Consider the following 27,401-nt stretch of genomic DNA (forward strand, 5'->3'; position numbering starts at 1 on the left):
TTTCTTAAGCAGCCAGACCTATCAGGATTTATTAGCTAATAACACTGTTATGTCTATTAAGCTTGATCAGGCTCTTCAGGAGGTCGAGTAACAACTCCCTTAGCGCTGTGCAGAGAGGCTAAAAAGATCATCCTGCCAATAAATCAGCAAGGTCTGGAGTCAGGTGTGAAAACATCTCAGCAGAGGTAATGACGCCTTCACTGGGAGCCATAGCAGGGGTTAGGCTAATTAGGTTTCGGTTAGCCAGCCAGCACATATGGGTCTTTGAGTTCTCTGAAGCTGAATTGATTGAAACCTCCAATCTGAATAAAAAAAAAACCTGCAACTAAAACTAATAAGAGTCAAACTCACAACTCAGAACTAATAACATAGCAAAACACTCACCAGGTAGACTTTAAAGTCTCTGGGGATTTTAGCACATGCAGTCAATTTATTTATTTATATATTTTTCTATTTCCACATTGGCACGTAGTACGATGTTGTAATTAATGGTTTAATTTACTTTGCAAATATCAAGAAGCAATGATCTGTAACTGTTTACTGGTTTAAAAGCATAACACAGGGGAATACATTTTGTAAAAGAAAATGAGACATAGTGTATAGTGGTTCTCAAGGCTGCCCAGATGTTTCTTTGTGGATTTAAGACTGATATAAAGATATAAAATGATTTTTTGTTATCAAAAATGTTACATGAAATGACAAGCTCTTTTGCTGCAATTTCAAGCCTAATGGTGGAATTCCACGTGAATCAGAACGATGCTAGCTAATTACCTGAAGTGGATGCAAGGGTGAAAATATTTACCAAAGTGCACACAGATAAAATAATCCCAATCAAACCAAACAATAAACAAGGAACCAAAAATGTGAATCAAGTCCTTTGGCATAGCGCTAAAGCAGTTACTGCTGCAATCTCTTCCAGTCTTCTTTATGCTCAATGGACAAAGGGTTATAAAGATACACCAGGTCCAGTTAAGCAACAGTATATTTGGCCTAATCTCCCAGATTAGCATCTGCTGTGTAATATCAGAAAAGCACTCATTAAATGTTGACTACAAATGCTTTTGTTGGGGTGAATGTTTGGATGTATATTTTACCAGCAGGATAAAACCTAATCCAAGTACTAAACTAGGCAGTTTGAGGGTCCATCAAGGGTATTGCTCATTTTAGCATTTTTAATATCTCAAGGTTATTAAGACTGCATTTGCTCTTTTTTTTCAGATAATTCAGTTTTATTAAGGGGTCCAAGCACCAAAAAAGTAAAGTTGTATGACCAACAAATGTAATTTAAATTAATATTCATGAATAAAATCCATACTGAATTTAGTTGAATTTAGTACACAATTAAACGGGTCCATATAAACCAATCAGGCATAACATTAAGACCACCTGTTCATATTGTGCTGGGCCCCTTTTGCTGCCAAAACAGTCCTGATCTGTTGAGCTTCAACAGCTTTAACTTCTTCAGCAATTTGAGCTATGGGAGCTCGTCTTTTGGATCGGACCACACAGGTTAGATTTTACTTACCATGTGCATCAATGATCCTCGGCCGCCCACGACCCTTTCACTGGTTCACCAATGTTCCTTCCTTGGACGACTTTTGATAGATACTAACCACTGCAGACCAGGAACATCCCACAAGAGCTCCAGTTTTGGAGATGCTCTGACAGAGTCGTCTAGATGTCCTCATCAAACTCACTCAAATCCTTACACTTGCCCATTTTCCCTGCTTCTAACATCAACTTTGAGGATAAAATGTTTACTTGCTGTCTAATAAACCCCACCTACTAACAGGTGCCATGATGCCATGAGATATTTAGTGTTATTCACTTTACATTTAGTGGTCATAAAGATATGTCTGATCGGTGTATAATGTCTGAACCTTGAGGATATGGGGTAAACATATGAAAAACAGGATATAAACCACTTAAAAGCACAGGGATGAGCAGATGAGGGTTAAGCATTCACCTCAAAGGTCCAACAAAGGTCATTTAGCGATTTTCACAGGTCTCATGGAAATTTAAAAACTCCCTATTTAAAGGTTAATAAAGCTGCGAGTGGGCTCGATGTTAAAGATGCAATCTCTATAATTTGATGCCCACAATAATTTGAATACATATTAGCATTATTTTATAATAATAACCGTCCTTGATTAAATCTTAATCACGTCAGACAGTCTTGCTATTTTGTAATCACTTTGCACTAATAGGATAATTCAAATGGCAGAAGAATTATTGAGCTAATTTTTTAACATGGCCTGGAGGGAGGGCGTTAAAGGAAATACTAATAGCCTTAATGTGTTTTTGATTTAACAGCTTTTGCGGATAAGGCGTGTGTACCTGATTTTGATATGAGACTCTTATCCAGTTCTTCTTGTCAATATACTTTTGGGAATTATGCATCTAAATGCAGCCAAAAGAAACAAGGCTGATTTAGTTATATGTCAAGTGTTGGACACACAGGCATTGTAAGCCTGGTTATAGCTCAGGTATTCATTAAACAGGCTTTTTCTATTTAGAAAAAGGTATTAGACGTGGCATTGTTTTTCCTGAATATATAATGAGTTAATGAAAGTCATATACAAACTCACAATCAATTTTGAAACCTCAACACATTTTGTTTTACATAATGAAACAGCTTTAAACACCAGGGAAAATGTCCAATATAGAGGGAATGGTCTTACCTAGAGGAAAGGTCTGAACTAGAGGGAATGGTCTGACCTAACATAACAAAAAACTAGCATTAATGGTCTGATCTAGAGGAGATACTGTCAGGGATCCTTCAGCGCCAGCATTCCCCTATTTAAATATTCCCCTATATAAAGAGCATGCAATCTGACCTTTAGGAAATGGTCTGACCTAGAGAGAATAATTTGATCTAGAAGGAATTGTATGACCTTGAAAGAAAGGTCTGATCTAGAGAGAATGGTCTGATCAAGAGGGAATGGTCTAAACTAGGAAGGATGGTCTGACCATGAGGGAATGGTCTGACCATGAGGAAATGGTCTGACCAAGAGGGAATAGTCTGACCTTGTGTGAATGGTTAAGGTCTGACTTTACATTAGTAATTCTAAAGTCCACAGAGGCAAACAGAGTGAAAAAGTGAGACTAAGCAGACACATATCAAACCTAATCTTTGTGCATTTCTCCTCTGGCCTACCTGACGAGTTATTCCTGATTAAACTTGACGTTTCCTCCAGTTCAACCCGGATAGGATTAAGATGCATAAGGACTTGCGCTTTCTAATTGAATAATTGCCATTCGCGCAAACGATCCCAGTGCGGCGCCTCTTCTCATCAAAAGTGTGCAATATTAACCATGACACCAGCTGAACTGGACCATAATTAATGGGACGAATCAATTACATATAATTACATACATATAAATTCAATTTGGCGAATTCCGCCAGGACTGGCTCCTCATTAAGAAAATTGTGAAGGAGTTTAACTCCCACTTGCAAAGAGTCACTTACTTTCTGCAACTCGGTAACAATGTCCACACAATGAACTTCAGATCGTTTTGTCCTGATACTGCAAAATAACACTGTACCACTCATTTATAGCCCCTGGCACATGGAAAACAACTAGAAATATGGAACAAGCAAAAAAAAGCCTAGCAAAGTAGATTATATCTACCTGCCACTAGAAATAATCCTTGTGCAATAGGTTAAAAAGCTTTTTTGAAAGTTGTTTGAGCTTTTTTTATTTTAGCATCAGGCTGATGAGTGATATATGATTTAGCGGCATCTCCTTCTAGATTAGTCAGTTTCATTTTTAGATTAGCATTCCTTAGCATCGCTTGTTAGCACTATCTGAAATCGCACACTACACATTGACTTGGACGTGCCTTTAAAACTTGTCTAACTCTTATTAGCCACCATGGTCAGATCGAAAATTAGCCTTTCACGCAGGTTTCTCACATACATGAGTTGTCATGAAAACTGTGTTTATATCCACTTGTTAAAGCTCACCTTGAGCGAAGATCTCAAGGCTTCGTCTGTGTTTCGTTTTCTGCCTGATGCTGAATTAGTGTCTGCATGTCTGTATCTTTAGTGTAGGTCTTATAGAGTGGTTAAAATAGGTTGCTGAATAGGTTTCACTGGAAAAAAAAAACAAATTGGACTATTAAATAAAGTATGAATCGTTCTGGAATGTCCTTGAGCTACATTTGCTAAGGTTCGAATTCGTTTGTGACCAGAACTTGATGGTGTTTTATAATCACTGACAGTGGAGCTTGGAAAACATTTTTTGTTTTTCAGAATCCACACACAACTCATCATATGGTTTCAGTATGCTTTTCCCTTCTCATTGGCAAACTAGTCAGGGCTCATGGTGTGCATAAGTTATGATGCTGTGGTGCTTCTCAGCTCATCATTTCTTCAGTCTCTCATTATGTAGTGGAAGTATACACTCATTGTGTGTATCCCTCGTTTATAAAATGCCTCCAACACAGAGGTAATGGGGCTAATGAGCGTGTGAGTGTATGTTCCTGTCAGTGAAATTGTCACTGTGTGCCCTGCATACTTCAGTATGGAAAACTGATTCCATACTTATAGAAATATCTTAAACAATTGATTTAAGTTCCACAGTTTTTGGTTTGATCCCGAGGTCAACTTTCTTCACACAGCATTCGTTTTGGTGAATTGGATGCTAAACAATACATGTAGTTTTGAATGAATTTTGGGTTTAAATGGTGTCCTCTGATGGGCTTGGTGTCACATCTGAGCTGTCTATTGGAGCCATTGAAAACATTAAGAAAACCTGTTCTACAGATGAATGAATGAATGTGTTATAATCTACAATGCTGTCAAAACGTTTGTCAAGATGTTTGTTGTTTAAAACCTACGCTTCTTCCTTTCATAAAACACACAACAATTGGACAGTGAATGACTGGAAAAAAGTTTTGTGGAGTACAAATTTTACATTTTTAACAGAAGAAAGTAAGAGGACAGGAGAGATGTTAGCAGACTGCCTCACCCCCCACAGTCAATCATGGAGGTGAAGGCTGAATGGTTTGGGGTTGTTTTGGAGCAGGGACGGTTGGAGACTTATTTAGCACCTTGCTATTCCATCTGGACTGCGGCTCATTAGACCCGATGTCACCAAACAACAAGACAAGAGCCGAGGCGTAAATATAAAGCTCTGTAAGAGTTATTTAGAGAGTAAACAGTCGTCTGAAGTGAGATCTATCATGGAACAGCCTGCCCAATCACTGCACCTAAATCCTATTGAACTGCTATGGAATGAAATGCATCACAAGGTCGGAAAGAAATCTTGAAATGAAGAACACCTTTGGCAAGTTTTACAAGAAGCATGGCAAAGTATTTCAAATTAATGTTTGGAGAAACAAACTGTCCGGATGCTGAGAGTGTGTAAAGCTGATATTCATGGTAAGGGAGGATTTTCTTTATGGAAATTTCTTTCGGCTTCTTCCAATAGGGGTCACCACAGCGGATCATCCGTATTCGTGAGCCGCATGTTTGATTTGGCACATGTTTTCATGCTGGATGCCCTTCCTAACGCAACCCTCCCCATTTATCCGGGCTTGGGACCGGCACTAAGAGTGCACTGGCTTGTGCAACCCTAATGGCTGGGGTTGATTCCCTTACTGGGGATCGAACCCGGGCCGCGGCGGTGAACGCGCAGAATCCTAACCACTAGACCACCAGGGAACTATTTTCTTTATGGAAATAAAGTTTCAAAAGTTACAAAAGTAAATTGCAATGTCTCTCAAAAGCTAGAAAAATATAAAAGTCTGTTTTTCCTCGTTTTTGACAGACCCTATATAATAGGCGTGCTCCAATTGCTAATTGCAGATGATGTATCTCCCTGTATGTTCATCAATTATTCCCATTCAGCTTCCCACAATTTAGGCACAAACCTACATTAATGAATAAAGTAATGAAGTAATAATCTTTAGACAATCCATGTTAAACCTTCTAGAGCAGCAGGAACTCCAAGTAGAAGAAGAATCAAGATGAATCAGGTTAGTCTGAAGGTCCAGAGTAGCCACACATACACTGTACATACCTCAATACCAACAAATTGTGAACTGAAACACAGTCACTGTGTCCTTTCTGTATTATTTGGTCCGCTCATGTACTAAAGGGATACTGATATAGATTGGTGTGTTGAGTGGTAAAGCAGATAGTGAATATGAGGGGGGCCATTAATGCAGATAGAGCGATGCGAGGAAATTGGAAAATGAGTGTGTGACACTAGTACAGAAAAAAAGGAATCATGTGAGACTGAGAGGAGATAAAATAGAAAAGAGGAAAGTATGGCTATTGTTCTTCATCACTGTTGTGCTGAATCGATAGGCACTCAAGCATGCTTTATCATCTGTCATGTGACCGAATGGGTCACCATGAGATGAACAGGGTGGTGGGTGTATGTGAATTAGATACCATATTTTAGATTTAGAACACTGTATTGATTACAAATAGTTTTTTAATTCACATATCCCAGCAATGTAGGAAGCTGAGGTCAGCAGGGTTAGCCCTGTTACAGCACCTCTCTGGTCACAGAGGTTTAAGGGCCTTGCTCAAGGGGCCGAGAGTGGCAGCAAGGTGATATAGAGTCCTGAACCCCCGGACCCTGTGCTCTGACCCCAGCTTCTTAACATTACTAGGATATATGAAGAAAGAATTTCACTGTTCTGTAAAGTATATGCAACAAGTTTAAAGCATATTTTTTAGTTATTAAGTATAAATAATTAGTTATTAGTTATCAAAATAATTGCAGCATTTCAAGTGATTCAGCATATCGGATAGTGTTCGTAAAGAGGGTTTTAAGTGCATTGTTATAGGCAAAGAAATATAAAGTAGTTTCAGGTAAAAAAAGATTATACCCTTATTTCTTTGAATAAAATTAATATTTTTTAGTAGTGTGGTATTTTTTATTTTCATTATTTAAATTGGTTTATTTACATATTTTTCTTCAAAAAGTCCAGTCTTGGCGTGTCCGACTCGCTGCCGAATTAGAAAGAAGCGTCCAAAAATCTCAGCGTGAGAACTGTGTTATTAATCTCGGATGCAGTGTGGGTTGCTGGCGATATGAGTAGGTGTGTGAGGAAATGAAATGAATCTCACAGGAAACCCACAGACGCTAGTGTCAGCTCTGAGACACAGCCTATTGCCTTCTGAAGTAGCCATCTTTCCATTTTGGCCTTCTGAGGAGCAACCTCATATCTTTTTATTTGGGAAATTAATATGTCCTCATTTTAAGTTTTGTCTTAGTGTGTTTCTGGGTTAAATGGTACATTCTCATGCAGGGATTGTGGATGGTATGACTAAATTGGACAGAATAATTAATCTGCAATATGTATAAAATGGCTATGACCTGTGAATGAAAACGTGAGGAAATTGCGAGCTAAAGGTATCGTGAAAGCTGTAGCACGCTTCAAGATCGGAAGAACGGCACTGGCAGGTGACAAGAGATCAGAAAGAGCTTTAACGATCTCAACCCACCAAAATGTCGAAACCACTAGGCAACTTGTGCATGATGATTGGCGGAAAACAATCCACAAGATTTGACTTCCTCACCCACCTTACTTGCCAGATTGGACTTTGCTTTCTTCCCGAAGATGAAGATCCAGCTCGAAGGTCACCGTTTTGACACCATTGCAAAGATCTAGCGTGAATCTCAGACGGTGCTTGACACGCTTCGAAAAGAAGACTTTAAGGACACATTCCAGAAGTGGCAGGAACGCTGGGAGCGCTGTATTGCTATGCAAGGGGACTATTTTAAAGATGACAGTGTATAAACATAGATAAATAAAGTTCATTCTCTTCGTACATGGAAATAGGCAAACTGATTAAACACGACACAGCTGAATACAATATGGGAATAAGCCAATGGTCAAACAGGAGCAGAGACCGAAATGAACCACAACAAAGACGCATAGTCACAACAAAAAAAGCACACAACATAAAAAACAAACAAACAGGTTTGCTTTAAATGCTTGGAACATGCTGAGCAGGGAAATTTGTGGTAATAAGCTTTAGTTTAAACCTCATTCATTCATTTCTGGAATTCATTCGCTTGCATTTCTTTTCATTAGAAAGATGTTGAAATATGAGGCAGGCATTCGACAGTTTGCGGATTGGAACTCACAGCCTTCCTGTCCAGAAACTGCTGAGCTATATCTGTTCGTTCTCATTCTTCAAATGGCCTTTTATTGTGACTGGCTAATGAGACACCAGAGATCACTCGGAGAAAAAGGAGAAAAAGGTGCTACTAGTAGGGATTTGAGTGCAAGGACAGGAATATCCAAACTCTGCCTTAAGGGAAGCTTGAGGGCAGTTTTCCCCTGGTTCCCTGTAGCCGACCACATCCCATTTAAAGCACTGATGCTTGATTAGAAAGACAAAATGGACCTGAGGACATTTTTCAAGCCCTGCTCTTGTACCATTTTCTCTTCACCACCCCCCCAAACACTCAAAGTAGGTAAAAAACTTCCCTGGCTGTCCAAAAAGCTGAGTCACTGGCTATCTTCAAACAAATAGTGAAGATTTGCGAATCTGCCTGTCCAGGATCTTCATTTGCTTACTGTCACGATGAGGTGAACATTGCTAGCGGGCTCTGTTCATCAGCAGGCCGTACAAGCATCTGTCACACTGTCAAGAATGCTTGCTGAACTGGCCATGCATTTCAAAGCCACCAAAGACTTATTGGATTCACTATTTAACTAAGATTAATGACCGCCAGACTCACTGTGGCGTTAGATGAGTCCTGATTATCTCCAATTCCTTTTTATGCCCATCTTCAAATCAGGTCCTTTATCAGGCGCATCACTCCGGGGAAAGCGTTTTGGCAGGGACACAAAGTGAATAGCTTTAGTGTGCTTTGAGGTTGCCCTATATTTTATTTTTTGTCATTTCGATGAAAGTTGACCCAACTACTTCAGCGTTGCCCTTTAAAGATAGCATTTGCATGAATTTGATCGTGTCCAGAACGTCGGAGGAGGAAGATAAAAATGGAAATGAAAAGAACACACAAAAAATAATACAATTCTGCAGATGTCTGGTGCTGTCAGAAACTGCAGTGGTGGACTTCATGTGGATGGTGTGATCCTCTGAACAGAAAATCAAGTTATGACACATATTAAGAAGCATGCAAGTTTGATTGTTCTCTCTTTTTTTGCCTGACATTTTTATTCAAATTGAACAGTTTCACCAATCAGGCGTAACTTTATGACCACTGACAGGTGAAGTGAATTACACCGATTATCTCTTGACCATGGTACCTGTAAGTGGGTGGGATTTTTTTAGGCAGAAGTCATTGACGTGTTCGAAGCGGGAAACATGGGCAGGTGTAAGGATTTGAGGGAGTTTGATGAGAGCCAAATGTGGATGTCTAGACGACTGGGTTAGAGCATTTCCAAAACTACAGCTCTAGTGGGGTGTTCCTGGTCTGCAGTGCTCAGTATGTATCAGAGGTTGTCTTGTCCTATCAGTAGACCAATGCTATAAACATTGAAGAACCATGCTGCCTACTTCCACCTTTTGTATTATTTATTCAACAACCCTTATGCCACTGTGGCTCCTTTCGCCTGCCAGATCTACCTGATTAGTCTTGATACATTACTTTTCTTGCTTTTGGACTGTCTTACATCCTAAATGAATACACCAAGAAGATTAACACTTCCAAGAAAGAGTTCATTGCCGAGACTTATCATTGCTTCAATGGAGAATCTCACCTGGGAGCTATAGATATATTTATACCTAGGGCTTCCCCGTACTCATCCCAAGGCATTTATTTATGATCAGCTCACACAGAACATTATTTCATCATATTTATTACTTTGTTTCTGCTCTTTTACTCCTGCCTGGCTTCTCTAAAGTTTTTTTCCAAGTTTTATTAAGGTTCTGTCTGTTGTGAAGTTGGTGAGGTTAGCTATATTTTCAGTGCACATGTAAAACACCTCTGGTTTAAGCAACAAGTTCAATATGTATGTAAATGAGAGATAATCAGCGTAACATGTGTTGGGACTCTTAAATGTGTTAATAGTGTCATTACACTCTTACCTCCTCTTCTTAATTGGTCTCGTGCTCTCTTTCGTTCTCACCCTGTTCTCTATTACTGTCTATTTCCCTTGTGAGATCTCACTTAATCCCCTGCTCACATGCTAATACACTTGAGCTTTCTTTTCCTCCTTCTTCCCTCTCTGTTCATCTCCTGAACTGGAACAGGTGGAGTATTAATTATGTATTAAAATATACAGGAGCCTAGCCATGATCTGCTTCACAGACACACACACACACACACACACACACACACACACACACGCACACACAAACACAATTTCTCCACCACCTGTTCCTTCTTTTTTTCCCACCCTCTCAGCCCTTATTCTCTGCCCATCCATGGCTCTCAGAAGTTCAGGGCTGAAGGACTTTATTTCCATACCGGCCACGTCTCTGGGAGTGAAAGGAGCTTTTGTTTCTTGGGCACACTTCCTCCAACAAAGCTCAGCCACCAGGAAGAGAAAAACACTCAAGTGAATGTCCCCGGGTCTTTCATATATGTGCAAAAGCTTTAAAACTTGCCCACAGTTTGTGAAGAGGAAAAAAAACAATCTTTTTTCTTCGGTCTGTTTCGAATTAACAGCATAATAACTCAAAACTTAATGTATCATTTGCTGTGTTTTGATAAAGAATGGCTTTGTGTTGAACCTGGAAAAAAAAAAGATTTCAAAGAAAGAGAAATGCAATGCACTGTTATAAAAGATATGAGTGCTTCTGGATGTGCAGCAAAAAAGAGAACTATAATTTTTTATATAGTCTCTATAGTGAATGTGTAGCTCTATTCTGTTCATGGACCTTGAGGATCTAGAGGCTAAACACTGGGCAATGGGCAGAAACACTGTCATGGGTTTATCTTGCCCTGAGTGACTATATGCCACACAACTAAAGGTCCTTATTCCTTATTTAGCATACATGAGTGCATTCACTTTTTTATTGAACAACTTTTTATTTTTTTGCACCAATGATTTAAGAAGTCTTCATTTCTATTTGTTGGATTTCTTAGAGTTAAGAATCTTCGGTTCATGTTTGGCCTGTTATTCTGGAAACTACTTGTGTTCATGTCTTTTTTATAATTCTGACCAGGACACTTTTATTGATTGCTTTCACTACCTGTTGTTTATTAGATAAACCATGCACTTAACCATTATTTTTTTGTTTCTTTACAAATATACCTTGTAAGAGACCTTTCGGTTTTACAGTGTTATGCAATATTATAATTTTTTCTGCATTTCCTAATAGGGTTCACTGTAAACAGAACAAGCTAAGGATGTCAGCTACAGGTTCCTGTATTATCAAATTACTCCTTAACTCTGTGTGTTTGGTGTTTGGGAGTCAAAAGAATTAAAATGAAGCATATTTCTGGTCATTAAGACCGCCTGAGATGCTTGCAAAGACCAGGATACATTCATTTGATAGGTACTTCTTTATTCAAATTGACTTACAGTTAAGGAAATTAAGTTATGTATTGTGCCATACTCTAAAGGTCAAGTACCAAACAGTGATATAATCTAATTTATGGCCCAAAGCCTTCACCGCTAAACTTCTGCCAGCTTCATCCGCTGCAAGAACGAATCCTTTGTCAGATGACTATTTTCACATTTCTTTTCCCAGATGTCCCCTGGTTCACTGCTTGTCAAGCTCACACATAAGGACACTGCATTTGCAGCATGCTTTTATCAGGACCTGCACATGTCCACCCCCAAAGGCCTCCTGAGGAGCATGGTGTGCTCTTGGGGACAGGCTTTTTTCTCTGAGTGTCCCACTCAGCTCACTGGAAGAGGCTTTCAGGAAAGGGGTTTGAAAAGATCCAGGCCCCCTCCAATCACTTTCATGGTCTATAAATAATAGCACACACTTTAACCTTCAAGCTACCACTGCTGGTGATTGGGACTGAGATGGTGTTCTCTAAATAGCCTGGTGGTTTTTCTTTTTTTTTTCATCTGTGTTATTATCTGTAAAACCAGGCTCATAATCACAAGGTGTTTTCCTTTACTTATGAACCTTCTTACTGAGTAAACAGAAAATAAAAAGACTTTATGGAAAGCATTGATCTGCTAGCAATGAAATAAATAAGTTGGAAAATAGAGAGAATGAAATTGTGGAAAGTGAACACAGACAATAAAAAGGACTTTCAGTAAGTAATCCTTTAATTAAATTATTTAAAGAGTAACAAAGATGCTTTTGTTTGTTGTTGATTTTCACCCTGGTTGTTTTCTAGGGCCTTTTTTGTTCATTTTTTTGCAGTGGTTGCTAGGTAACAATAATTGTTTTTTTTTTTGCCACTGCCTGGGGTTCTGGGGTAGTTGGCAGACTATGTAGATGTCTGGAGTATTTGGCAATAATTTACAAAGATGGGATGTACTCATGGTTATGGGAAGTGTGAGGTATTCAGATTCTGTTGATTGTCAGTTAACAAGTTGACCAAACAAGTTTCTCCATCAAGCAAACGCTTTTGTAAATACTATTAGATTAGTTTAGATTCAACTTTATTGTCCTTGTTCAAGGTACACGTACAGAGCCAATGAAATGCAGTTAGCATCTAACCATGAGTGCATAAGTGGCCTATTTACAACAGATAGCAGTAGATTAATAAGGTATGAGGTCTATGTATACAGGGATGAGGTGATTAATGTACAGAAGAAAGGTCTTGCGTTGGCTGGGAATTATAAGACCAAGTAAGCACATTTTCCCTTACACCCAAAGATCCCAACTAGCAACAGTATCATTATCCATCCAGTGAAAAAGGCTGTTCATAATCCAAAGTGTTATTCTCTATAAACACCAACCCTGTCCACCAAAAACAATACCATTAACCATAAAACATGGATATCCCCCATCTGAAACACAATCATTCAAATACCAAAAATCCCATTCAGAAACACTTGAATTCTGAATACAGTGCCAACATTTTTTCATCAGAAACACAACTCTGAACCATCAAACACCAAGATTTTCCATTAGAAACACCACCAGTATTCATATACCACCCTTATTATCCTATTAAACATTTTCGCTCTACTTTTACGCATCTGGCAGATTCCTTTATCCAGAGCGACTTACACCTGTGCAGTTGAGGATAAAGGGCCTTGCTCAAGGGCCCAGCAGTGGTAGCTTGGTAGTGCTGCGATTTGAACTCACGTTTTGTTTCCGAGAACAATGCTTTAACCACTGAGCTACCACCCCCACGTTTAACACGAATTACCAACCTGTCACATCACTCTGGATAACTCAAGGGTGCATTTTATCCAGGCTTGTGCAACCACTAAGCTACTAAAGAACGTACAACCCAAGATTCTGGATATATTAGCAGAGTTGTGTCCATAACAGGAGCAGCCAAAGAAGAAAAAGTATTCCCCCACAAAGAAAGACAGACATTTACAGCAGCTGGAATGAATCTAATTTTCTACAACTGAGAAATTAAGGGTTGAGGTTCCTTGTGTAAGCAGTAAGAGCTTGGCAGAGCTGAGATTTGAACACAGAGTTTTTGGAAAGACGTTTAAAATCTTAATCACTGACCTAGCAATTGTTTACCAGTTCCTCAACAACTACCTACTACTATATTGATACTTGGCTTTGTTATATGGTACAGATAGTTAACTTTTGATTCTTTGCTTCACACAGACAGCAATTTATAAATTTACTTAAAGTGCATTTTCACTTCCAACGCATGGCTTTTTCACAAACACGCCTTTGTAGTGCAAAAAAGTCAAAAGATTAAATAAAACCACATATTCTTCTCCTGTTCTGTCTCCAGGAAGTTACAGCTCTACCTCTGCCATGTTAATCTGTATCCTATGTGACTCTCAGGACACGCCTCGGCCTCCGTAATGTTGTGATGTTCACGTAGCAGTAGCGGTGCGGAGAAAACGCGCTCGAGAAACAGTTTAGCGAGGAGAAATCAATCTACATATTAAATATTGGTCACAAATCGTTGGTCACTTTCTAAATAATAAAAGTTTATGATATCTAAGTGGCATTAACTGGGTTAAATGAAAGCTTAAAATAAGTGTGTGTGTGTGTGTGTGTGTGTCCATGTCTTCAGGCGAGAGTGGTGGAGGTTGACGGCACCATGACGGGCTGTGACACTCTACACAATACACAGAGCTGATACATACTCCTTTTGACAGCTGTCACTGAGACGAGGAACACACACACACACACACACACACACACACACACACACTGCTTCCTCTTATAGTATTCAGCACTCTGGAGGAGTTTTCCTGGAGACCTGTTCTAAATTTATTCCACTATACCAACACTACACAACCAAAAGACAGAGTTGCTGCCTAAGTCGTGTGGAAACAAAGCCATTGTTCACTCTGTAGCGCCCTGGCACACCTCTCATGGCACAGCACATAGTGGTGAAATAGCACAGTCAACTAAACACATATGCGGAAATCCGGAGTTTTATTAAAAAGAAACGTTTCGTGCAGTGAAAATCCCCAGAGTTTTTTATGGAAACGTCTCTGTGATGGAATGAATACACGTATGTCCTTTTTACACATTTCCCTTGGAAAAAAGTTACACAAATCAAAAAAGAAATTAAACCATGTAGTCATAGAGTTGAATTAGAAATCAATCTAGTTTGAAAAAAGAAACTAGAAGCAGCCAAGGGACCGAGAGTAACGCTCAACATGATGCTACCACCACTGTGCTTCACTGTGGAGCTGGTGTTCTCATTGTGGTGAGCAGTGCTGGGTGTTGGCCAAATGTAGAGCTTTTTGCGCCAATTCCGAAAAAGCAAAAGTTTTGCTTCATCAGATCAAAGAACTTTTGACATGTTTGTTAAGTCTCCAACATGCCTTTTGGCAAACTTCAAACAGAATTTCAAAAGGCTCGCCATTCCTTCGTAGACGTGTGGAGTGCCCGAGCTACGGTTGTCTTGTGAACAGCTTCTCAGCGTTATTAATCTCCACCATCATTGACAGACAGCCTCCTGTCTGCAGAGATGTAACTGTGCCATACTCGTAACAATTTTCAGGAATGGATTTTATAGCACCCTATGGGAAAATTGACATAAACCAAATTAGGAATGATCAATTTCCAGAACTTACTTAGTTTGTTTAAAGATTCTTGGTTTTCATGATGTTATTTCCTTAAATATGTTCTCTAACTAAATCTCGGTTCCTCCAGCGAGGAACATTGTATAATGAGATCACATCACTTTTATTACCCAAAAATAACTATTCTTTAAATTCTGGTAAAAAAACTGTTTACACATGATTAAATGTAGGGGGGTTGTACTTAATACTTAAGCATTTCTGCTGTGTTAAAGGATGCCTTATCGACCCAGGTCATTTCTAAAATAATGGATGGATGGATGGATGAATGAATGAATGAATGAATGAATGAATGAATGAAGGATGGATGGATGGATGGATGGATGGATGGATGGATGGATGGATTAGTACCTAAAATGGCAGATAGATTGGTACATGTGTAGATAGATAGATAGATAGATAGATAGATAGATAGATAGATAGATAGATAGATAGATAGATAGGTTGGATAGGTTGGATAGGTTGGATAGATGAATGGATAAGCAGAGAGATTGGTGCATAGGATGACAGACAGACAGACAGAAAGACAGATTTGCCAAAATAAATGTTTTTCCACGTAATAGTAATTGTGATGAGAAACAAACACAGCATGAGACTTCACTACTTTTTTCTGTTCTTTTTTAATTCCATCTCCAGTCCATCCGGGAAGTGACGGGTTACGTGCTGGTGGCTCTGAATCAGTTCGACTATCTGCCCCTTGAGAACCTTCGCATCATCCGTGGCACGCGACTCTACGAAGACCGCTACGCCCTCTCTATCTTTCTCAACTACCGCAGAGACGGCCATTTTGGATTGCGTCAACTCGGCCTCAAGAACCTCACAGGTAAGGGCTTCGAAATGCATTGGTACAGCAGGCACTTATGATTGGCAATGCAGAGCTTTAAAAATTAAACAGAGGAAATAAAATGGAAGCTCCATTGTGAAAAGTTGACATTTGGGATGGAGGTTTTTTCATATTTTTCTGTCTGTTTGCTAGACGCTTTTGGATTTTTTTTTTTTGGATTGCTTGTGAAGCAAATAAGTCTCTGAATGAGGTGAAGGCACATGAATATGTATTTGATATGTGATTGATTTGTTTTCTCATTCCTATCCCGGGATGCAGGGTGGGGTGTGTGAGTAGGGGGTTGGGGGTTTTGGGTTGCGGGAGACGGCCCACTGAGCTCAGCTGAATAATTGCGTTCAGAGTTAGAACCATAAAACCTGGGGGTTTGTTTCGAGGGAAAATTTCAGGAGCTACACGTCAAGGTCAAACCTGCCAGTATGGCTGACATTGCCTTCGAAAGAAACGTGAGCGTTAATGGGTTACGCTGCTAGCCAGAGGTATTAAACCAGGCTTAATGACGTCCCGCTTTTCACTTTGTGTTTATTCAGAATTTGGCCTGTGGCCTGCAGTCGGTCATCATTTCTTTCCAACGGATTTCTCTGTAATTGTGCGGACGCGATTCAGTGTCCATAGGTTTCGTGCTTAGGTGTGTTATTAAAATGTTTCCTGGTGCCGCAGGGCTCTCCGCAAGCAAACGCTGTCAAATTCCATCGATTCGGAAATGAAATTTCAGGTTCCAGGGCAGTTTTGTGAACCAGAGGCTTTTTTTACTGATATTTATGGGCACGAAACATCTGCCTCCCAAAGTACTTATAAGAAATAGAGGAAATATGAGTACAATCAAGCTTGGATATGTGTATGTGTGTGTGTGTGTGTGTGTGTGTGTGTGTGTGTGTGTGTGTGTGTGTGTGTTTGGGAGCCAGAAAGACAAAGGACAGACAGTAATAAAGCTCTGTAAACTGAGCTGTGTAACCTCGCTGAGTATAAATCCCTAAACCTGCTATAGGCTAGTCTACAATAAATGTGTGTGTGCATGTAAGAGAGAGAGAGAGAGAGCGAGAGACTGTATCTTTGTGTATCCTTGTGTATGTGTGTGTGTGTGTTAATGTCTGCTTGTTTGTGTGCCTGAATGCTTGTATGTGGTTTTGCCATGTATTACTGTGTGTGTGTGTGTGTGTGTGTGTGTGTGTGTGTGTGTGTCATGTGTCTGTGTGTTCATTCGTCCATCTATCAATCAATTTCTCTGTCTGTCTGTCTGTCTGTCCATCTGCCAATGCTAATACCAATATAAGTATGCCCATGCAATGCCCAGGAATATACCCATGGCTAGCATGCTAACTGCTAGGTGTGAACCAACTAGCTAACTGCTAATCACCCAGCATGCTTCCTTTCAAGCAGAATATATAATGAAAAGATCAATCACCCCTTCTGACTAACTTGTGCTCTGTAGCTCAGAAGTCTCTAAGAATCTATTGGTCCTAATTTTAACATTTAACTCTTACTTCACTTGCATCCATTAGCTATTTATTCTGTTTGCACACCGGTTTAGAGAAATGAAAGTCTGCAGCTATGGTTATTCAAATCATCCGGCCCCCAAGGGTTCATCTAGCAGACTTTATTTTATCTAAAAAAAAGGCCATTGAAACAAAGCCTAAAGACAACAATGAGAATTTAGTCAAAGGAAAAATGGTAATGGGAAGTGAGTTTGTTTTTTCTAAGAATTTTCACTCAACTTTATTTACATCTTCATGATTTACATGTAACCCATTTGGCTAAAGCTTTTATTCAAAGCAACTTACACTTCAGACAGGGTGCCATGGAGCAGTTCAAGGTTAAGCTTGCTAGGGTGGTGCCAGGATCTTTTTTTATTGTGCCAAAGAAATTTTGAATCAAATCAGATTTGATGCCTGACTATCAAAATACAAGCCACAGTGCTTTGTGTATTTGTTGTTCACTTTTCAAGCCACGGGTTTGACTGAATAAATACACTTTTGTGTGCAGGTTTAAGACAAAAACACTTTTCAGTTTAAGATATAGCCATGGGATAAGTGGCTTCTAGTCCTTAAGTTGTTTGTAACTATTAGAAGAAATAATATTTTTGAATGTTTGCCAGGAAACATTGGGTTTCAGTCAAACATCATCAACTAGATTATGAATGCATAGAATGAGATATTAGGGACAAATAACCAGTAAAAGTACTCAAGGTAAACTTTCATGACAGGACCAGTGAACACAGTGAGCTATTTTCTACCCTTGAGACAGACAGTTTTCTCCCAGAATCTTTCCCTTCTCATAAAACTGCTGATTTTGACATTCTCCCACACTGCAGGTGTACTGGCGAGTGTTTACGCTGTTAATACTTTCACACTGGGTCAGGGAGACGTAATCAAATGTCGAGTCAGGTCTTTGCATGTTGCACTTGCGACACGAAACGCAAGCCGATAATTATGAGAAAGAAAAGGTCTGTACGGAAACCAGACTTCGAGCTTCGACTGTAGACCAAATTGGCCTGTGAAGAAAAGTGCTGAGCCGCAGAGCCATTTCAACGAGTCGTTTCCTGTTTGCTGCTTGGTGGGTTTCTGTCCTGACATCATAGTTAGCCAGAGGCTTTTCTTCTCTTTGCTATTCTGTGCAGTGTAAAAGCTCTTGACTGTCGGCGTGCTCCTTTTCCCCTGAAACAGAAGCACATTATATTGACCTCCAGACAGGCCATTAAGGTGCACACTTACCTCAACTCCTTTTCTTTTCTCTCAGATTCATACTGAGTCATATATAATATGGTATATATAATAGGTAGGATAACATTTTACACAAGATTGGTACATGCTTTATGAACTTTGTGTTCCACATTTAGTCCCCATTTGCTCTTATAATGATCTCCAGTCTTCCGGGAAGATGTTCCACTAGATTTTATGGAGATTTGTGCTCCACAATAGTGATGAGAAGATCGGAACAGTTTTGTGACTCGGTTCTTTGAAACTAGTTCATTAAAATGCACAAATCTTTTTTGTCATTTAGTTCATTTTGTTCCTTAGTCCCTGGTGGTCTAGTGGTTAGGATGCGGCACTCTTACCGCTGCGGCCCGGGTTCGATCCCTGGTCAGGGAACGAACCCCAGCCACTCTTAGTGGCAGTCCCAAGCCCGGATAAATGGGGAGGGATGTGTTAGGAAGGGCATCCAGCGTAAAACATGTGCCAAATCAAACATGTGGATGATCCGCTGTGGCGACCCCTAATGGGAGAAGCCGAGAGAAAGTTTAGTTTATTTCGTTCCTTTGATCAGAAATAATATAAAAGGTTTTTAATAACCAGATCCCCCAACACGACTACATACACAAACTTTAAGTATAGTTCCAATAATAATAATATAACAATGCAGCAAATGACAAATGATAAATAAACAGAATGAGTTGTTACCTCTCATATCTTCTGGTTCGAGTCGTTCGTTCTTTTGTCACCTCACTCCCATATATGCTTCACAATGCAATTTGTTTGACAATAATGTCAGGACTCGGACCAAAAAACTGATCTATTGCACTGTGTAGTGTCTTGTAACAATAATGTCAAAATTTATTGCATTGCATAACATCTATAGGAATCACTTAATAAACGAATGACTCAGACCAGAGGACCCATGAGATGAACTACTCAATTCTGTTTCTCGTTTGATAGACTGCATAGCGTCTATGGGAGTCACGTGATATTAAAAAAAAAACAATGAGTCGGCCTAGAAGAGTTGAGAGATGAACCACTCGAATCTGTTTCCTGGACATAAACTAAAGGAGATAAAGGAGAATTTTGCAATGCTTTGCTTATGTGCATCCAGTAGAAAACTAAAGAATCACTTTTTGAAACGACTCGTCCTTCCGAATGAAATAAATCCTTCAAGAACAATACAACACTACTTCACAAATCAAGTCAGTTACTCATGTTTTGTGAAGTGAGAAGACCTGGGATACAGCCAGAGTTGTGTAATTTTTCTTACTTAGAATAACTTGCCCAGAAATCTTGGAGGTTTTGAATCCAGATTAGATAGTGTTTGCAAACACCACTCCAGAATCCAGTTTATATATATATATATATATATATATATATATATATATATATATATATATATATATATAAAACATAATTTTCTCTTATGAATGGGCATAATTCTATGTATTACCGTATTTTCCGGACTATAAACCGCTACTTTTTCCCCACTCTTTGAACCCCGCGGCTTAAACAATGAAGCGGCTAATTTATGGATTTTTCCTGGGTTTTTTCCTGTTTCACAAACTTCATGCGAAAAAAATGAGCCCCATAACATTAGACCAATGAAATTGCTGAACCAATGAAACTCTTTATATTAAATCAGATGCGCTCCCACTGAATCAGCCGCACCACATCATAAATATGGATGATGTTCCTCTGACATTTGACCTGCCCCTCACTCGGACTGTCTACAGGAAATGCGAATCATTCGACACGCTGAAAACAACCGGGCATGAAAACACACACTTCACCTGTGTTCTGAGCTGCACGGCATCGGGAGAAAAGATTCACCGATGGTGATTTTTATACGCATGACGATGCCAAAAGATAAACTCCCGAGAGAAATTGTTGTGAAAGGAAGGAGGAAGACAGTGAACAATGACTTTCTTGGTAGGCTACTGTTTAGATACAAGCCGTGTAACAGACACTGTCTTTCGTTAAAGCCTGTGTAAAGTTCATTAGTTTCAGTGTAGACGGCTTATAGACAGGTGCGGCTTATTTATGTTCAAAATAAAATCTTTGTCAAATTCAGTGGGTGCGGCTTATATTTGGGTGTGCCTAATAGTCCGGAAATTACGGTATATTGAATCAAGATCAGTGAACATATTCCACATCTCTGTTCAAATTCATCCCAGAAGTGTTCAATAGGGTTGAGGTCAGAGCTCAATAGCAGAACACTACAGATCTTGTGCTCCCACTTTAATGAGATCCAAATCATGTAAAGCATATCTTCATTGAGTTTGTTTTGTGCACAGAGACATTGTCATGCCAGAACAGGTTTGGGTCTCCTAGCTCAGGTGAAGAGAGAATTTGATGCTCTTACATTACAAAGACATCCTATACAATTGTATGCCTCCAACTTTGTGGTAAAACTTTTGGGAAGAACTTCATATGGCTGGAAAAGGCAGGTATCTATAAAGTGTATATATATTTATGCACCCTGGAGTGTGTCATTATTCGCCAAGAACTACATGAAGTTCTTTTAGGATTTAGGATAAGAGCTGTTTTCAATGTGCAATTTATTGACACCAAGCTATCGCTCTTCCTTTTTGTCACTCTGAAAATGTAACACCAACCTTGACTTGTACTAGGGCTCTTTCTGTTCTTTTCTTCACTTCCTGAACACTGTTATTATTCCCCACATCCGTATCTCCACTGAGACTTGAAGTGGCAGAGTAAGTGCCAGGCTGTGATTTTTGTTTTCTTTTTTTTTATCTTTTTTTTTTAACCCATACTGCTTTGCTCTTTCTTTCCTGTGAAGCATGCTGATTATTTGAACGAATGGCCTGGCACAACTCCGTCTCCATCCTCAGCTGGATCCAAAATGGCAGCAGCTGCTGGAGTCGCTTGTTAGGTGCCTCTGTGAGATGAGAGAGGACGTGCAAACACATGGTGTGGTTATTATTCCATCATACCAAAAAAAAAAAAAAAAAAAAGGGACAGAGGCAAGATTGGGAGAATTTTTCTTCACTGCAGTACATTTCTAATCCATTTCTATAGTAAAAGAGACATAGCATTTTATTTGCCAGATACATAACCATGCACTGTACGGTATGCAGTGAAAGGCTTTTTATGGCTGCTCCAGGACATATAAAGGAATAAGAAAATAAAATAAGAATGATACAAAAAAAGAAGAATAAAAAATAGAATAGAGAAATAAAACAGGCCTTTTTTTTTTAGATCCTGCAGATGTTTTGACATGCTTTGAAAATTGTTCTCATTTCAGTCACCCTAAAATCTGACAATTTTTCTCCTCCAGGGGTCAATTTAACCTCCTGAGCAATTTAAAACTCCACAATATGACTTTTTAATACATATTTGCTAAAACGTTTGTGTCAAATAATTTATGTCTTTGTTGCCTACTTAAATAGCCCTTTAAATAAGCCTTCAGAGCTTAGAGGCCATTGTCAATTGAGAGAGAGCATAAAGAGCTCAGGGCACAAAGGGAGATGGTTAAGAAGGCTTCTGTGCAAGCTTTTATATGTTTGCTTCTCCCCTGTAAGCTATAAAAAATTATGTTTTTCCCTCACCCATGGCACAAAAACTCACACAAGAAATAGATGGAACGTTTAGATATTATACTGAATACACACATTTATAGTGAATATTACCGTTATTTCTGGACTATTAAGCGCACCCAAATATAAGCCGCACCCACTGAATTTGACAAAGATTTTTATTTTGAACATAAATAAGCCACACCTGTCTATAAGCCGCAGGTTCCTACACTGAAACTAATGAACTTTGCACAGGCTTTAATGAAAGACAGTGTCTGTTACACGGTGTAACGGGTGAAATATGTTGTGGCTCCTTTAAGAGCAGAGCTGCATTTTGGGAATAGCCTGCTGCCGCATTTTTCCGTTATTACTGCATGTGTGCAAGGCCGAGGAATATGTCCTTATTATTTTCTGATGCTTATTTCTAAGTTTCTTTGACTAACCCGTAACGCTGTTGCCAAGAAAAATAAAAAAGCACGAGTTTTGGAAACCTGTCTGTGCTTATATGATTTCTGTTGCAACTGGAGTTAGCGAGTTAGTGAGTTCCCTTCACCCAGACTCAACGTGCTACAACGGCTTGTATCTAAACAGTAGCCTACCAAGAAAGTCATAGTTCACTGTCTTCCGCCTTTCTTTCACAACTATTTCTCTCAAGAGTTTTTCTTTTGGCATCGTCGTGCGTTTAAAAATCACCCGATGGAAGATTTTTCTCCTGATGCCGTGCAGCTCAGAACACAGGTGAGGTGCGTTTTTTTGTTTCCGTTCCGTTAGGCGCTTCGTTGTTTAAGCCGCGGGGTTCAAAACGTGGGAAAAAAGTAGCGGCTTATAGTCCAAAAAATACGGTACACCAGTATAGCATGTTAGAGTGAATATCTACACCCGAAAACAAATGTGTGTAGAATTTTGATCATTAGAAAGATCTAAGATGTTCTAAACTGTGTTAATATAATAAATAAATATAAATGTCATATCATTGTTATTTCTATATTTACTGAGGATAATAGAAGAGTTAATGAAGTACCATTTTAATCAGATCACTAGTTGCCAATAATCTCTTTAATTGAGCAGTCGGTAAGTTCGTTATTTGTACATGATAAAGTTTCATTTCATATCTTACTCTGTTTCGTAATGCGTCAAAATGATGGCTAATAATGTATTCCGATTGCTAGCTGCTAATCTTAGCTCAGACCTCTAGCTGATTATGTTAGCTTATATTGCTGACTAATGAATGGTGTTGACTGCATAATAAAGATAAAATGGCAAAACTCGCACTACACTATAGTTAACACAAGTACTTCTAGTTTATATGTGAGTAGCATGCTGTACATGTTTGACTTTTTGAGATAATCACGTTCAAACGTGTTTAGGAAGAAAGCTACATTTTATGAACGTACAAATAGCCTGAAATGTTGAATTATATTTTTATAATTTATGTGTGTTAATCAGAAGTAAGGCTACATGTTTATTATCACACCTGTTCAATGTCAAATAATTGTATATAGAACCTCAGCTACTATAGCACAGGAATTATACAGATTCTTTATAAATGTGACATGAAATGTAAAGAAAAAAAAATGCCACAAAAGGAAAAGAGTTTCAGCTTCACTCTTTGGACACGTCTCCCTCGTTTGCATGGGAACCATTTACGTGTTCGGTTTTTGCAAACGGGCCACGAGTAACTGCGTCACACACTCTAATGTGTACGCAAATTAAAAGGAAACCAGCTTCCATGCTAAAACCCGTAGCCCAGTTGGTAGCATGGTGTGTTTTCTGCAGAGGTGTAAAGAGTAGCTGACAATCATACTTGAAAAAGTAAAAGTATTGATACCTTCCTACAAAATTTAAAGTTAAAAGTCACCAATTCCAATATGACGAGTACAATTCTTAGTGTTTCACTCGTATTAAACGTAGGCTCTTCTGTATTGTTTAAAGACTATAATCACACTCTTGATGTCACCCAAATGAGGATGGTTCCCCTTTTGAGTCCGGTTCCTCTCAAGGTTTCTTCCTCATAACATCTAAGGGAGTTTTTCCTTGCCACAGTCGCCACGGCTGCTCATCAGGGATAAATGCACATTGTTCACCTTCACTGTTAAATTTCTGTAAAGCTGCTTTGAGACAATGTCTGTTGTAAAAACCGCAATAGAAACAAACTTTACTTGACTTAACCACAGCCTTTCCGAAATCAACAACTTGCCAAATCGAAACATAAATCAAACAAGAATATAGAAAATCTTTAAAAACATACTGTCAATTAACTAATAAAATTACAGTATCACATAACGAAGTATGGCATTTGACAAGATGTTAATTCGCCTTCATGTGCAGTAGCTTCATTTGGCGCAAAAAGGAACATTGTGTCTAGTATAGCGAGGGTAAGATTCAACAATTCACATTGGTCTTAAAAATAAAAGTTAATGATGTGATTTATCGATTTGAAAAAGTGTGCATGGGATACAAGTTGCCATTTGTATCGCAATTTTTTTATGCTATTTGTATTTTTTGTGTATTTGCATTGTTAAAAACTATTTATTTCTTTATAATTACTAGTAGATGTGCTACACTTTCAATATTTAAAAAGTAATCAATAATTTGTGGGCAATATATTATATGTAGATTGATTTATTTTTACTGAACTGTTTCTTAAGCGCTCTTAAACTCTAGGATTCTAAAACATAGAATACAGATTAACATGGCAGAGGTAGAGCTGCATCTTCCTGGAAACAGAACAGGAAAAAAAAACATCTGGTTTTATTGAATCTTTTTTTCTTTTAACTACATAAGCCTGTTTGTGAAAGGTCCATGTATTAGAAGTCAGAAGGCACCTAAGTAAATTGAAGATTTGTTGTCTGTCTGAACCAAACAAAAAAATGTCTACCATATTGAATTGCATTGCATCATATTTTTTGAATCACATTGTGTAGAAAGAAATTGAAATCTGATCACATTGTATCTTAATATGGGCTGAATCGTATCGCATTGCATTGGTAGCGGCTTCATATGTACAGACGACCCCCACTTAACGAACGTTTGCGTATACGAACAAACCGTTCGAGTCAAAAAAAATGCCAAATGGTAGCTAGTCGCTAGCTAGTTGTCAACCGTAACGAGTTGACATGATGCGCACAGGACTCGAGCAAATTAATATTTATTAAATGATTTTTGTTATATAATATATATATATATATATTACTTAATACAAAAAATTATATACTGTATTTCGAATATTTACATTTGTTTTTGTATATTTTATTGTTTAATTGATAGTATTTATAGCTCTTCCATAATTAGAAGATATGCGTAGTCAATAACACAGTAACAACTTACGAACAAATTCATGGTACGAACGTTCGAGATGTGAATCGCATCGGTTTAAGTTACAAAGATGCACATCTTTAATCTAGTACCTTCAATACCTTGTAGAAGTAGGAAAAACTGACGTGCTAAATGTAATTGGTGACACTTATTGTTTTAATATAGTGGAGTAAAAAGTGTATACAGTGGTCCCCCGGAACTTGCGGGGGTTACGTTACGTTCAAAGGCGAGTTCCGAAAATCCAAACCCTCGTAGCCCCCATGGTACCCTTAGTGATTTCATCTAGACATTATGTCACATAAAAATGTAATGGTGTACAGTATTTGACCAAATACATAGTTTACAATGTTATTCCTAACTTTCCTGAACGTTCGGTCCCGCTTCGGTTACCCGCTAATTTTACGATAATCCGCAACTTGCCGTTAGTTACGTTCCAAATGAGAACCCGCGAATTTTCCAAGCTGCAAGTTTTGAACCGCGAATTATCGAGGGTTCGGAATTAAATCACAAATGTAGGTGAGTAGAGAGCAAATATAAGCAATATCTTTAAAACTCAGTCAAATTAGTAAAGTAGCCAAAAAAGTTGCATAAGTACATTAAAAAAAGTACATTTACTCAAATACTTTACACCACTGGAGTTTCTGTTGGTGATTTCCTGTAAGAATTGCAGGGAGGCAGAAGGGGACGAGTAAAGAGGCTTCGAATTAGAACACGGCTGCTTATTATTATCTAAGACTTGTTTTCTTTGCTTCCACTCGTTGAGCTTGGCTGAGCCGAAGGGACCGAGCCGAGGTTTTGAATAATTCAAGCTTTGTGGATTGTCCCGCTTTGCCCGGTCCCTCTTGTGGATGGCATTGGGAAACAGTGTAACCCAATCGGACGGAGAGATGACCTGAAGTGAGCATTTCATGCTGTAATGGTGGACAATAGAGGTTTATATTGCATAGATGCCAGAATGAGAGGGAGCTCAGGCGACGGGGGAAATGTTTGAAATACCAGCCATGCCCACGGGGATCGAGTGCACACACACACACACACACACACACACACACACACACGTAAATACACACTTGCTTTCGTCTTGTTTTTCTCATGCTCTTTTTCTCACCCTTTCTTACTTTTTTTTCTTTTTTTTTTGTTTTGTCACAATTTGATGTTCAGTATAGAAAATTTGCTCTCTCTTTCTTTCTCTCTTTACTGAATTTATCTATCTATCTCGTTATTTATAGTTATTGCTTTATCCTTGTCTACCTGTGTGTGTGCACCTGCATGTGTGTGTGTGTGTGTGTGTGTGTGTGTGTGTGTGTGTGTGTGTGTGTGTGTGTGTGATGTAGGAACAGCTAAATGGCAGCATTTGGCAAAAAAAGGGAACTGTCAGCTGAATGCTGAACCCACTCAGTGTCCTGACATCCTGAGGCAGTTCAGGGTTGGAACACAGCCCAGACACACACACACACACACACACACACACACACACACACTTATACAACTTCCACTCTTTTTTCAATATCTCTTTCTTCTTGCTCTCTCTCTCCACCACCTCCACAAGCACGAGCGCATCAGCCTCGTCCTAACCTCGCCGGTCCTTCTGTCACATTATCATGTCAGTCCCCTTCCTAGGCGCCCTCTAGAGACGTGTAATGTGATTGATTGCATGTGAGCAATGGGGACAGCGATGAAAGGGTTTGACCTTTAGAGACCTGAAGAGATGTAAAGCATGTCGTTTATTGTCGGATTTATCACGATTATACATTTCCGGAGATATTTTACTTGCAAAAAAAAAAAGACACCTGTACAGGTGCTAGTTTGAATTTTCCGTCAAATATTTTCTTTCATTTTGAATTCATAATGGATCTCATAATGTTTGTTTTCTAATATCGGTTAGTTTATCTAGAACTTACTACAACCTCGCCTATTTAAATC

The 27,401-nt window shown here is 38.9% G+C and overlaps 1 protein-coding gene across 1 annotated transcript in view; it reads left to right on the forward strand.

Moving 5' to 3' along the window:
• LOC124383122 (receptor tyrosine-protein kinase erbB-4-like) overlaps window positions 1-27,401 on the forward strand; it is a 415,468-nt gene that overhangs the window by 222,919 nt on the left and 165,148 nt on the right. Inside the window, exon 3 of the mRNA XM_046845511.1 lies at window positions 15,724-15,910. Within this exon, the coding sequence (XP_046701467.1) occupies window positions 15,724-15,910 (187 nt within the window). The remainder of the gene's footprint in view (window positions 1-15,723; window positions 15,911-27,401) is intronic.

Source organism: Silurus meridionalis, chromosome 3 (assembly GCF_014805685.1).
Source record: "Silurus meridionalis isolate SWU-2019-XX chromosome 3, ASM1480568v1, whole genome shotgun sequence".
Lineage (NCBI taxonomy): Eukaryota > Metazoa > Chordata > Actinopteri > Siluriformes > Siluridae > Silurus > Silurus meridionalis.